This window comes from Paramormyrops kingsleyae, chromosome 6 (genome assembly GCF_048594095.1).
Source record: "Paramormyrops kingsleyae isolate MSU_618 chromosome 6, PKINGS_0.4, whole genome shotgun sequence".
NCBI classification, from domain to species: Eukaryota; Metazoa; Chordata; class Actinopteri; order Osteoglossiformes; family Mormyridae; genus Paramormyrops; species Paramormyrops kingsleyae.
The window spans coordinates 19,538,800-19,554,033 of record NC_132802.1 but is presented as its reverse complement, the minus strand read 5'-3'; the positions used below and the strand labels follow the sequence as shown (position 1 = coordinate 19,554,033).

Genomic DNA, 15,234 nt, shown 5'->3' with positions numbered 1-15,234 from the left:
CCCCAACCTGACCTAGTTTCGCTTCAAACATACATATAAATCATCACATTTTTTTCATTCAGATCAAATGCATCTGCACTGTTTCTCTTTGAACTATCCTCAAAAGACAGAGGGAGACTTGAGAAAAGAGGATGGAGGGTTGCTGTAGCAACCAAGAGGAGTGATGCCAAGACTGGTCCTTGGGCTCTTTTTTTAGAACTGGGACCTTAGGAAGGAGAAAGCACAACACTACAGGGATGTGAAGGCTGGAGCGTGATCTGGAGCACGCCTGGGAGAGGAAGATGGAGGGTGGGCAGGGATATGGAGTAAGGGAGCGTGTGAAAATGTGTTACATGGAAGGTAGGCAGGGATATGGAGTAAGGGAGTGTGTGAAAATGTGTCACATGAAAATGCACAGTCACCTTTTGCCTTTGGATAGCCTGTGAGAAACCGTAATTAAATCAAAGCAGACCCTTTTTGGAAGGTGCCCAGGTTTAAATAATTTTTAGATCACACTCTGCAGTTTCTTTAATTTAGCACTTCTGGTCATTTGGTCATCCTGGGACTAAAATCTCTGCCAGCTATGGAGATCAAGACAGGATAACAGTTCATGATACCATATAGAGTTCTGTTATAAGTATGACATAAAATGCCCTCCAGCAGCCCAAAAACATGAGAGGCAAACTGACATCTCTAAAGGTGTCTGGTAAATGGACTGACCATCTTCCTGGCCCATGAGCTCATATATTCATATATTAGAAAAGTCTGATAAGGTGATCAGCTGAACTGAATGTGATCCGGCTTATTGTGTGTGCCAGGTGTTGGGAGACGGACCTCTAGGTGAGGAAAAAAAGAAAATTATTAGTGCTTACGCTTTCAGAAACTCTCAGACGAACATCATGGGATTTGGTGAATGCATAGTATCAAAATAAAATATGCTTTATGACAGATAATGCATATTAAGAGCCAAGGTCCTGGGATTCGTGAGTACACAGGCATTCAGGATAAAGACAGAGAAACAGGAACAGAATAAAAGGTACGGTGAGAAACCCTGTGAGAGGCAGGGTAAAAAAAAAAAAACACACACACACACACACACACAGTTACATACAAACAGTACTCTCCAGGAGAATCTGCAAGGCTGGTGCATCCAATGCATGCTCAAAGCGGGGGAAACCATGGCAACCAGCAGGGCACAGGAGGCTGTGGCAGTCATGTTGAAGTCTTCTGCTTTGAGCTGTGCAGCTCTCCGGCTCTGCCAGTGCAGTGCCACATGCACAGTGCACTTTCAACACCTGCCATGTATACCTGTATGGGTTTAGAGGCCAAGGCACTATATCATTCTATGATTTCAATGCCCAAAGGCAGGACAAAACAGGACTCTCTCCGGTTTAATCACTGGGGTTCAGTATTTTATTTGGGGAGCAGACCTTCACTGTTACCCCACCTACAAGCAGACTTCTTACTGTATATTGCAGTAAACATTATTATGCTCAATGAATTCCAGACCTAGTGATGTGAATCACTGGCCACCTTCTGTTTTCCAGGAGCTTCTAAAGTCTATGTGTGTATATGCTCAGCTTGCCAGAATCCTGTCATAAGGAGGTCCAGATGCGGTGTGAGCATCCCAAACAGCCCCCTCCATCCCTCCCTCCCTCCTTCCCTCCCGCTAACACTAAACCTTGTGATTTGCTTGTGATTTTCATCCGGCTTGGTTGAGTGCTACACACCTTCCGTGAAAAAGACATCTATTTCAAGGCCTTTCCATTTCTATGCCTGGAACCCCCACTGTGGTGCAAACTGTTTCACATGAACACAAACTCATCACCTGAGAAGCACATTGTGTCATGACCGGCTCGTACGAGCCTCCTGCGTGCCACGTCCCCTCATCAACCTCGTGTGAATTCCTGATTGTTCCCAGCGTTCTGCATTTCCGTCCCTCAGTTCTGTGTACTTAGTCCATGTGCTAGCCTGTCCCCCCGGGATCCGTCATTAACGTGTGCACCCTGTGTTGCCCGTCTGTCCCAAATAAACCCCATCCTTTGGGTTTCTGCCTGCTCGACTCGTCATTCTCCCCATCCTGCCTGCTCACCGAACGGCGGTTATCACACATTGTCAGATTTGGAATCTAAAGTCCTCCTTCAGCTCACGCCAAAGTCATGCAGAAGAACTCAGAATTTTGCCAACTTTATTATGTTGATAGAAATTCCAGTGATTCTGAAATTATTCAAACATGTTAAAATCTCAGGCATAGATGACCTGAAAACTCAGAACCTTGGGTAACATGCTCACCTTCTGCACTCCCTGCAGCGTTAACAGTGGGCTTGTTGAATGTTCCCGGACACACATGTACGTGCATGTGAGCAGGCCCTTAAAAATTCCAGACTCACACATGAATGTGCTTGCTTGCACATATAAAACTAACATGCCTTTGGAATATGTTGTGAAGACCTGATTGGATACAGCTGCAGCCAATCAGACGACCGATGGCCAGAGATCAGCAGTCTGGGCTCCAGCTGCTGGATGTGCACTGCAGTGCTAATAAGAGTCAGCACAGTGGCAATCCGTAAGCTGCAGGCATTCTGCTGAGCACGGTCAAGCTTAAGGCCCCGGCAGCCCTCCAGGCACCTGCTGCCGTGAACTTTCTCAGGGTGGTCACACTCTGCAGTAAGCTCGCTGTCGTCGGACATGGGGGAGCCAATCTTAGTAAACACATCACTGATCCACAATCAAAACTACTGCCAGGAACCGAGCTCCCACACTGCGAGCTCTTCTGTCCCCTCCCTCCACCCAACACAATGGTGTTCTCCCAGGCTTCTGAAGCAGGGCTGAAGGTATGGTAGTTAAGCAAGGTTATGGCAGCAGCAGTAAGTCCGATTCAGAAAGAGAACATTTAATCTCCACCGTTATCTATCAGAGTAGATCAGTTCAAACCAAGCAGTCAAGCACATCCCCAGGGATCCCCTGTCTGCACAGCGTTGTTTGGGATGCAGCTACACTGGGAGGCCACGCCCCTACAGTAAGTGCAGTCTGAGACTCACCCCACTCCAAGAGGCCACGCCCCTACAGTCAGTGCAGTCTGAGACTCACCCCACTCCAAGAGGCCACGCCCCTACAGTCAGTGCAGTCTGAGACTCACCCCACTCCAAGAGGCCACGCCCCTACAGTCAGTGCAGTCTGAGACTCACCCCACACCAAGAGGCCACGCCCCTACAGTCAGTGCAGTCTGAGACTCACCCCACACCAAGAGGCCACGCCCCTACAGTCAGTGCAGTCTGAGACTCACCCCACACCGAGGCCACGCTCCTACAGTCAGTGCAGTCTGAGACTCACCCCACTCCAAGAGGCCATGCCCCTACAGTCGCTGCAGTCTAACACTCATCCCACACCAAGAAGCCACGCCCCTACAGTCGCTGCAGTCTGAGACTCATCCCACACCAAGAGGCTATGGCCCTACAGTCGCTGCAGTCTAAGACTCATCCCACACCAAGAGGCCACGCCCCTACAGTCGCTGCAGTCTAAGACTCATCCCACACCAAGAAGCCACGCCACTACAGTCGTTGCAGTATGAGACTCATCCCACACCAAGAGGCCACGCCCCTACAGTCAGTGCAGTCTGAGGCTCATCCCATACCATGGGACCTCTCTGGGCAAGCTTCATGCCCAGGCTTTGCCATATACTGTATGTCTGTGGCACACAACTTCCTGGTAGTTGCTGCTATGTAGATGTTGCTACTTGGAATGAAGTTCTAGACCATAGGTGGGCAATCTTATCTAGAAAAGGCAGCTGGGTATACGGGTTTTCGCTGAAACTCCTTAATTAGATTAGTAATTAGGGAACTGATTGGCTGAAGAGTCCTCACACCTAGGCTTGAACAGCTGACCTAAAGGTTAATAATAATAATAATTGATACTTTATTGATCCCCACAGGGAAATTGTCTTTACACCTCCCTCAACTTGCGCTTTGTAGAGTAAGTTGAGCAAAACCAGCATACACTCTGGCCCTTTGTGGACCAGATTGCCCAGCCCTGCTCTAGATCCAAGTTAAACACTAAATACATCCTAATCAACCAGATGCATTTCCTTGACAAACGACATGCCTGGATAAAGAGTAAAGGGGTATGGGAAATGCTGAAATAAGATACTATTCACAGAAGAATTGTGACTTTATTTATCCTTTGAGGTGCATCTCACAGCTATATTTGGAAATATGATTATGCGTTTCTCTAATTCAATGCATTTCGATTTCACAATTTATTCCAAGGAAAACAGCTCCTTTTTCAGTACAGTGATTGACATATCTCTACCAGAGATAAAAGGAACAGGAAGGGATCTGATATATTAAACATAATAAAACAGTGGATTTGTGAGGAGGTGAGACAATATGATAATAACCAGCTTTGGGCAATTAGGGATTATAATAACCAGTGTATCCTCTTACATAACCACTCATTTGGCATCGACTGCTGAAACACACCAAAGGTATGAAGCAAGGTACAGCACGTATACTTTACAGCTGAGTCGTAAGTCTAGGCTGCTGGTCCAGCTTGTTGACCAATATTTGCCATGATCGATGTGTGCTTGGCCCAAAGATACACTCACTGCGCAGAGTCCACATACTGTAGATTTGAAGGCTCCATGGGTTGGTCTTTTTACGTAGGGCTTCAGGCCCTATTTCAGCTTCAGGTTTGTGTGTGTGTGTATGTGTGTGTGCGTGCGTGTGTGCACGGCTTCTCCCAGTCATGTGTCATTCCTCCCACAATCTAAAGACAAACTGTTGTCCCTCAGTGAGTCAGACAGGAAGCACGTATCAGTACCTTGTGTCCTGTCCAGGCTGTCCCTCCCCAGCGCCTCCTGGGATAGCCCTTTAGTCATTGCTTGGGAAAGTCATTTATGTTATTTAGATGATTACTTACTCTTTTGTCTAATTCACTTATGAAATGTATGGCTTAATGCAAAAGAGTTCATTCATTCATTTTGTGTAACTACTTGTCCTATTGAGGACCATGGGGGGTCCAGAGCCTATAACCCATGACAAAGAAGGGAGAACATGCAAACTCCCCACCCTGAGTCATGGCGGAGACCTTGGTCTAAGAGGTGTGAGATAACAATACTAACCATAGTGCCACCATGTTGCCCCCCAAGATGTCGTCAAACGGAAATTCCGCTTAAGTGCAGTGGTTACACTTTTGTTGACATGTGCATATGTGGGTATTCACTAGGAAACTCATGGTGTGTTATTAGTCACGTCTGCACATTCCGTGTGTGACCATGGAAGATGCATGCAGTCACAGCATTAAAAAATGCCATCATGGCTCATTGACGGATCGAACGCAGTGCTGCAAAGTTGCACTTTGCCCCTCTTGCATAGAGAGGACTGTTTGTGTTGCCAAACGGCGACAGAAGGTTGAAGCAACTTGATCCACGTGGCATTACTTTGCAGCCAGTTCACAGCCATTTACTTGCACATCAAGTCTATGTGATTAGAGGGAATTGATAACCATTCCCAAAGCCAACCAACCCCAACTGCTTCGCAGTAAAGTTGATCCTGTAACAGAAGCATCAGCTCCACACCCATACACAGCCATTTACACAAATAAACACACAGGTGTATATATTCTCTTGAAGAGAACAGTGCAGTGCACCCTAAGCACCCTTGTAATCACTGGGCAGAATATGTACTGTGACACTGGCATTCAGCCATCCCAGCTGAGACCTTCTCAATTCTGTTATTAATGCAAACACTGATCAGTTATCCACTTTTCATTGATTCAACTCACCCAGAAAGAGAATGAGATGTATCACTATGCGGCCATGCATCGATTTTGCCGCCTCTGTGGGTCGTTTCTGACTGCAAGGCTACCTCCCATTGCGGCACCCAGGGCCTCACAGCCTGTGACTGTGTGAAGACCATCCTTCCGGAAGCGGGCTGGACAGAGGGTCTGGGCCCGATCGAAGGATAATGCCCAGCTGAGCCTTCAGGTAAACTGTGGCATGTTGAACCAGTTTTGAAGATTCCTGCTTTCACAGCACATATGCCCGTCTCTGCAAGTGTCCAGCAGCAAGACAGATGCATGCCAATACCTCATGGGAAGAGGGCGGCACATTTCCTGCCCTGTAACTGTACTGTAAATCCCGTCCACTTTTTGTTTTTCATGTCTGGTATCACTTTTCCTTCTTATCTGTTCTGAGATTCCACTTCTCTCAGGCCGGTGCCCTGGAGAGGCCATATGGGGACTCCCCACAGAGAATCCGAAGGTGATGTTTGGGTAACGCACCCAAGACAACTTAGGCCCTAACAAGCCGTGCGTCATGCTGGAGGCTCAGCCACCCCAAACGCCCAGAGGGAGAGAGCTGAAGGAAGCTGGCACAGAGGGAACCTGCACCATAGCAGATCGGTTCAGCGCTTAGGGGGCGTCATGGAAAAACTGCGCTTTGAGTCTTATGAACAGCAGCCCTTGGCACGCAGAGTATTATCAAGATGCCAGTCCATTACATATACGTGACGGGCAATGCAGGGACGCTGATTCACTTAATGCCATGTCTTTGGCCTATTACGGAGCATGAAGCAATCGTTACAGAGAATTAGAATTTCTTAATTATATTTATTGTTATGTCTACTCACAAGAAAAAAAAATATTGTTGTAAAACAGAACTAGACATGCAGCTCATGAAAAGAGTGAATGGTTGTAAATGAGAAAGAGAAGCGATTTCTACAGCATCTGATGACAAACAGCGATTCTGAGTGAAACCTTCTCTGCCCGCTGAAGTCCTCCTCTTCCTAAGAACTAAGATCTTTTTAAGACCCTTGCACATACGTATGTGACCTGACATAATTCTGTCACTCTCATGGACTAGGAAAGAAAAAGGAATGAATGTAAAGAGCCCACTGCCCAATTCCGCCAGGGAGGGATTAAGATCTGGCCCAAATGGCAGGGTGGAGCAGCTGGCCCTCAGTGGGAGCGTCTGCCCGACTGCCCTGCCATGGCATGCAGGGCCCGGGGGCCCATTCAAATCGCCATCTCCTATTGGGCTGAGAACACTAGGCCCAGGGCCAATCGCATTAGGCTTCTTCCTAGACGTTGCTGAGAGCGAGGGTCTCCTTCAGGTCAAGCTGGCCCAGGGGAGGTTTCGCCATCCTCACTGCCCATTGGATGCAGCCCAGGCTGCATAACGACTCCACACCCCTCACATGATGGTACGGCCCATTTGATTTCATATTATCATTGGACAATGTCAGATGGACAACAGCGAACCATAGACGCGGTAATACCATGGGTAGCACAGGAGTGGGCATGACCTGGGTGCATTTGCAGAGGGGAATGTAACCAATGGCAGCTCATCCTCTGGGAAATGAACTATGTGGCAGAAGTGCTAAGGCTGCCTGACAAAAGCATGAGAGATCTCTGCTGGACTGGAGATTAGTGGCACACCGAGGAGGCCTGTCAGACCGCTGGCGCTCTTGCCAGCTTCCCAGGGGCCAGGAAAGTCCAGAATCCTTTCCACCATCATTCTGAATTTCTTTTCACTCCTCTAGCTAATACCTCATTCAGATACTTTCCCTCTCTCCTCAGGTAGCTGTTGATTCCAATGAATTAAACAAGATAAATAAACCTCACAACCTCCAACATGCTTCTTGGACCCTTCCCACAAATCCTATCCTATGTCCCATATGCTATCCGTCTGCTAGGAAACTGTCTAGTGTAATTTTCTATTATAAGATATCATATGATATATTATTTCCATAACAATATCTCAAACATTATTTTTCAGAATGATATCCTCCTAAATACACCCCAGACACACTGAAATACAGTATACAATGTAATACAAGAATCAGTCAGACAATGATTTTAAGAAATAAGGTAACAACAGATTGGTGATGTCATATCCATATATACATATTACATTAATATCTGTCATTATGTGGAGGTACTCCAAAATAAGACTGAAGAATCTGTTGAACAGTTACAGTTTGGAACAGGAATCTGCTGTCTGATGTCCAAGGGTGGGGATCTCAGGTAGGACAAACTGCACCCTCACTTTTTGGATGATGAGTCATTAGAAGGATGGGAGGCCTTGTTACAACCGGAAATACAAGAAAAGCCAAGTCAATAATAGAAGCCCCTCTCTGTCCTCATATGGAAGTGTGCTGGCTGGAAGTTTCTGGCACACCTACGCACCCCGGTAAGAGGCGATGGCTGAGACAGAGTTACTGATGAAGAGAATCCCCAGGGACTGAAGGCTAGAGTGGGTGGAGATGGCAAGAGTTAGTAATGGCCTTTTCTGTTCCTCCCACAATATTTTACGCTTAAAAGGGGGAAATTGCACATACCATTTTATGCTAATGAAGCAAGTCTAGTCATGTATGGGAGGTCTGCGGGGACAGACTGAGCAAAAACAGAAAGAAACAGCTAAACTGTGAGCATGTATGCGAGTCGACATGCATGAAATGAAAGATTTAGGAAGAAAAAAGATCAGAATACTTGACTTGCGTTATAAAGAATTACAAAAAAAGCCGTCGACATAGGAGGCCTAAGCTTCTGACCAAACATGATGTGGTAGTGCTTGGGAAAGATGGCGGCAATCAGACAGTCAAAGACTAAGTTAATTGACACTCATTTCCGTCATGAAGAGGACTGCTGGCTTGAGTTCACAGACCACTCGCTACAGGGGCTAAAAAGCCTGACCTGATTTTTTGTTGTATTGACTGCTTTAAGAGATCCGTACACTGGTTTGTTTGTTTTCTCCAGCTCAGCACAACCTGAGTTATTATTCTGCAGCCTGTGGAGAATGTGCCTGCCGCCCACGCACGCGCCCGGCGCAGACAGAGATGGGAACACTGGCCAGTCGTGACTGCTGTTTCCCACCACCGATGCAGCTTCACCACAGTCAGAAAAATATATTTAGCGGGGCTAAAAGGAGCTGCAAAAAAGGGAAACTGTCCTGAGCTAGATAGGCCTGTGGAGGTGACTGAGAATGGCATCAGGAAGCTGGGATTAAAATAGGAAACATTTACATAGGATGCTGAAAGGAACAGGTCCCCATTTGTATCTGTTTGTCTCATCTGTCTCCCAGTGTTCGTCTCACATCTAATTGTATTTTTCTCACCTGTATCCTTGTGCTTGTTTCACATGATTTTTTTATGCTCGTATCACCTGTTTCATTGTACTTCTTTCACCTGTTCCATCGTGCTTGTCTCACCTGTTCTTATGCTTGTTTCACCTGTTTCCTTGTAATTTTTTACCTGTCTAGCTTTGCTTATCTCATGTTTTTCTGTGCTTGTCTCTCTTCTGTTTTGTACCTGTCTGGATTTGCTTGTCTCACCCCCCCCCCCCACAGTGCCCGTCTTACCCACCCCGCTGTGCCCGTCTTATAATGCAATACACAATTTCACATCATTCACCAGTCTATGCAGATATGGCAACAATTCGTGACAGGTCTGTTTCTATGATTTGATTTCTTGCATACAGATGTCATTTTCTCCAACCACTGTCCTTCTAGAGTAATATTCATCTACAACTATAAATTTGAATCTCTAAAGAATGCAATCTATCCTTAATTACAGTACATACCACAAACTCCAGCAACACTCCATTGGTTAATGTGTTTGTCTCTCCAGGTCTGTAGTATCTCACTCTAAACTTAATCTGTATACTAGAGAAATCCTCCTTCCCATTATAATTCATGAGCTTTCCCTCCCTGTGTGAGAAAATAGTTGCTGAGCTGGTCAGATGCTGCTTGCCATTGGAAGCTCTACCTCAAAGTCCTCTTTGTTCCTAGATAAAGAGCTTCAGAACTTATTGGCTGACCCCACATTCTCCTTTTTTTGGTTTGGTTGATTATTTGGATTTTTTTAGCTCCTGTTTCCTCCAAGGACTCATTGAAATGTGGTGATGCTTCAGTTTTTTGAAGAAGAAGAAACGTTGACCTCATTCGGGATTGATATTCTTCATTATGAGAACAAGCAGGTTCAGACCAGTTTGGCCCAGGGGGAGCGGCATATGGACATTTTGTGATTTATCATATGAGCAGTGTCTTTAAATAACCCACTGCGACGAGCGAAAAAGCTCCTCGCGTTGGCCTGTACCCAATGACCCTTCGGTGCACGCCAATGTGACTGGCCTGCTTCTTTGCACCCTTCCTGTGACAGACCTCTATGGCTTTGGTGAAGTGATCATGAGCCGCCTGCAGCTTCGGGGCTGTCGCCACCCTCTAAACGATCTCAGCGTCTCGTGGAGAGATGCTCTGCTGGAAAGCGAGAAAGAGCAGGGGCGGCGATACACAGCCTGCAGCTACGTTAAATGCCACAATGTCCCCATCCACAGCTATATCTTTCTTCTAAGCATAACCTTTCCATTACATAATAAGAGGCTTAACGCAGGCTGTGCAAGCACGAGCGGAAAGGTCAAGCCAGCGGTGTAGCACTGGTCACCTGCAATAACAGGGTCATTTATATAAAGCTATAAGGCTGAACAGCAAAGCTATTCCACATACACTTGCATGGCCATTTCTTTCTAAGCTCAACTGCATCCTTGTCCAAATAATCCAATTCTCTTGTTCCCAGACCATGTAATTAGTTACTGTATGCCAATGTTTTTATATGCTGTTGTTATGGTACTGTAATTCAGTGGCTTACTGTAGAGCTCTAGTATAAAATCCTGGCTCAAATGGAGCTGAGCTCCACAGGCTATAATAGTATTTTTCAGTCAGCTGCCACTGACAAGTAACTTAGCCAAGTGCTTCTAATTCCCAAGCAAACCTTCACTAAGTTAAAACATGAATTTTAATGTATCACCTGAGTTTGAATCAAAATCTGAATGAAAGGCATCACTGACCCAGAGAGTCATAACCGAGCTGTCAGGTCTCTTGCTCCTGTCCTTCCTAAATGAGCACGGTGCTTGTACCATCATCCTAGTATCAACTTTCAGAATCTTCTCCAATTAACCCACAGTCTGACTCTGTCCAATGCAGTAATACTGTAGATGATTTCCAGACATGTCCTGAGATCATGCGTGATCGCTCCTTTCCATACATATTCTCATGACTGCAAAATCAGGGCTATTATTTAGATTATATCCTATCCTGGGTAGTGGCCACAGACACACTGCCTTCACATTTCCTCGCTATGGCCTAATGAAGACAGTCTATAGTGAAACACAATGTAACAACTGTTTTACAGCTTTGATATTGATTATCTAGGAAATGTGTGCATATTTTTTAACCTTCCTGGGCTACTAATCCCAGAAATGATGACAAAATAAAAGTGCACTTTCAACTGAATTTCACAGATTTTAAGGTTTGCTAAGGTTAGAATCACATATTACATTGTAGTATGATGATTGATATCTATGTGCCTGTATATAAGAGCAGGTGTTGATAGAAGACAGACATTTTTGCCCTCATATGTATGTTTGTATAGTGAAGTAATCGCTCAAATCCAGTAATGTTGTGCTTGGCCTGCTGAATACCTGCCATTGAAATTTAATAACAACAATCGAAACTTTATTGATCCACGTGAGGAAATTGTCTTTATACCTCCCTCAACTTGTTCTTTTTCATAGAGCAAGTCATCCATGAAGGGCAGCCACCCACAGTGGCGCCCAGGGAGCAGGGGGTTAAGGGCCTCACTCAAGGAGCCACAGATGTGCTGAGGCTGGGTTTGAACTGGCAACCTTTTGATTACCGGCACACAGGCTTAGCCCACTGAGCCACACACTGCCCCCCCCATAGACATGTGTCATTGTGGTGAATGCCCCTACGTGCATCCTACCCCCATCATGAATAACGTCTTCTCATTGGCTGGAAGAGGTGTGGTGTGCAATGTCTCTAGGCAGTCATCAGTCATAAATGAGATCACGGTTTATATGTATTTACAGCATTATATACTGTATGTAATATGACTGCAATGCAAAAGGTCCAAAAGACAATGCAATTAAAAGTAAGTCCAAATTCAACATTGCATTTACAGAATACCAGGAATGACAGTCCAAGTACAGTAAAACAATGGCATTATGACAAACAGCATGAGAGATTACGGATGCTTAGCTTCAGTCACCAAATCCTACACTCATTGCCATTGGTTCACTGAGAAAATGTTCTCGACATTTCTCTAATTTCCCCAGTGGTAGTTATTGCAAGTTTCAACCCAATTAATTTGCCCCTTGTTTAATTATGAGTTTGTGTTTAGTAATTAGACATCAGTGAAGAACATATGACAGGGGGCAGCGTGTGCAGCCATCCTGAGCAGAAGCAATCTGTCCCACACTGCCTTCATGACTCATTGGCTCTGGAGACTGGGCCGCACTGCCCCAAACGTCCCAGCAGTGACCTGACCATTCCGCAGAGCCCAGTGAGCTGTTTCTGTACTACGGCCCCCTGTCTGGCTTTGCTTCTAAAAAAGAAAAATCACAATTTTATGTCTTACGTTTTATGCTTTAGACACCTCAAATTGCTTACTCCCTAAATTATGAAAAGCCAGTACAAGTGTAGTGCAGAAAAGTCACGGTGTCAGCTATTCACTGAACTCTACAGAGAGGGCAAAAATCCATATAAAAATACACACAAACACACAAAACAAATATTAATTTAGATTAAACTATTTGGTCGGTGTTGTTCAGTGCTGCGTAAAATGTCAATGAAAGACTCAATGAACTGGAAGCACACTTGGGACAGTTCGGTCATGCACACGTCGACAAATAATGTACCTTTCAAAAAGGGAGATTACGCTTACGCATGTTAATGTGCGTCCCTGAAGTGCTCGCGCTGCTGGGGGAGTGAACTATCTGCAGAAAGCGGCGTTTATTTGCCGTTGTCTGTGAAATTGACGGTGCAGAAGGGAATCACACGTGTGAAGGAGTGCATTTCAATAACCATCTAACGAAATCAGTTTCCTAAGCTCTATTAAATAATTTATGTTGATCAGGGCAGATAAAACCTTCAGTCAGAAACATTCTGTTTATGTCATTATACAGGTGAACTGTCTTATGGTGCTACTTGGCCTTCCTGTCCTTGTTTTAATACTTAGTCAAAGTATACACGACGCATAATATGGTTTTGTAGTGATTGCTATCAGAACGCCTATTTTCAGAATAATCCAGTTGTCTACAAATAAATAATAAATGTCAGTCACGTAATAAACAATGGCTACATCACACATTTACACACCATGGTAAAACATTGACTTATTTCTGCTATCGCATTGCATGCACTGTCATATTTGTCATTTTGCATGCAATACAAATCCATCTACCCGCTGAGAACCCTGGGGTACGTGTGTAAAATCCCACCCTACACACACGATAACGAACGCGTTAGGCAGACGTGAGACGTACATGCCACCTGCAGCGTCACAACGTGTTTCATTTTTCTTCCTGTGTGGGGGGAGTTTCAAGCGATGTGTTTAAATAAACCAATTTTTACAGATGAAATTTAAGGTTTGAGGTTTGAGTGTAAATAAGAAAAGTAAAAATTAAAAAAAAGGAGTAACAGAAGAATGATTTTAAAAAAGCAAATACATGGTAGATGATATAACATTTTGCCTGTGCAATCACGTACCACACAACAGCTGCATCCAGGCACAGGTCTTGTAGACAGTGGCGGTGTTGCAGAAGAAGAAGAGAGCGAAACAGGCGATGCAGCCCAAGATCAGAACCATGGACAGCAGAACGAAAAAGGAGGCCGCTTTGAAAGCGCCCGAGGGTATGGAGCTGAAGTCGGCGAAGGTGCCCTGGCAGGAGAGCTCCCTGCTGGGGACGCCGTTTCCCACGCAGTAGTGGAATAAACCGAAGTAGCCCGCTTGCGGCGTGTTCAAGCTGTCCCCGATCCAGTAGGGCTGAATGAAAACCACCACGTTGATGATGGCGAAGCAGATGGTGAATATCGCCCAAAGTACCCCAATTGCACGGGAGTTTCGCATGTAGTTTTCATGGTAAATCTTGGAGGCTTCTTGCGAAGGCAACATTTTCCCAATATCCTCCCGTCTTTGTTTCTCGCTATCGGCCTCTTCAAACAAGCCTTCGTTTAGTTGATCGAGCTATTAACCTGTAAACTGTTCTAAAATTAAACAAAACTGTCCTCTTGCTTTTATTACTGTAGTGCTATGTGGATTTTTTTTCAGACCTAGCAAAAATTGATAGCACAACCACCCGCATATGTTATTCCCTATAACTAAAAATTAGTTAATAAATATCAAACTACACGCATTTATTAATCGACACAGTCAATTAATGTATATTATAAACACAGTCAAGCGAATTAATACTGATTGGAAAAATACTATAAGGATTCCCTTTCCCCATTTAAAAGAGGCAAGAAAGCGCCAGATGCTTCAAATAACAGTGAGTACAAAAAGGTACAACTATAGTAGTAATGTTTCACAGTCAAGTGGTCAAGACACGGTCAGCAGAACCCCGTGTACCTGTAAACGACAGCTGTCCCTTTTGCTTTCCATCCGAAATAACGCCAAAGACGAAGATACTGTTTCTGGATGCCGCTGATGAACGATCCACTTTCAGGCTGAGATGCAGCTTAACTCGCGGCAAGGACATCGGCGTCGGGCTCGATGAAGAACCGCTGTGATCTGATTTTTTATTTTTTTTTCTGATAGCGAAAAAAACACTTGATTAATTAAAATAATGTTAAATGTGACCTCTGTATATGATGCTGCCGAGACTCCATAATTATGTTTCTTCCCTTTCCCTCGCTCGTGTCTCTCTCCTGCGCGCTCACGCAGAGTGCGCTGATGAGGGCGCGTTCGTGTGTACTACATTGCAGAAATTTGCATCTGTATATAAGCTCCCAGCTAATTTTATATCTCATATGTCCCGGGCTCATTTATTCATTAAATGTAATTGAATACAATCACGTAGTTTTATGTATAATTTATAAGAAAAAAAGTCACATGGAAAATGATCCGTGGCAAAATGTTTTGATTGAGAAAAAATAAGGTTACTTTTTTAACACGTCCGTAGGTAGAAATCCGTTTTGATCACAATGTATGCCAGAATTAGCCATGGTGCTGACCTCTAAAAACAGTGCCACACGATTTTAGCAAATCACAAAACAAACCACAAACAACGCTGTTGTTTATTTGTTTGAAAGGTTAAATAATTCTATATTTACTCACTGATATCATATTTACTCACTGAAATACTGAATATTAAGTGAATACATTCCCACAGAGTATCTGGCAGCCCGCAGGGTAAGAGGCTGTTCTCCTGGGGACGAGCCTGCAGTTCCTGCAGGTGACCTGC

The 15,234-nt window shown here is 44.9% G+C and overlaps 1 protein-coding gene across 1 annotated transcript in view; it reads right to left on the bottom strand.

The window, feature by feature from the left end:
- Positions 1-14,716, bottom strand: part of LOC111840315 (LHFPL tetraspan subfamily member 4 protein-like) — a 45,723-nt gene extending 31,007 nt beyond the window's left edge. Inside the window, exon 1 of the mRNA XM_023804982.2 lies at positions 13,538-14,716. Coding sequence (XP_023660750.1) covers positions 13,538-13,943 — 406 coding nt within the window. The 5' untranslated portion in view covers positions 13,944-14,716. The remainder of the gene's footprint in view (positions 1-13,537) is intronic.
- Between the last annotated feature and the right edge of the window lie 518 nt (positions 14,717-15,234).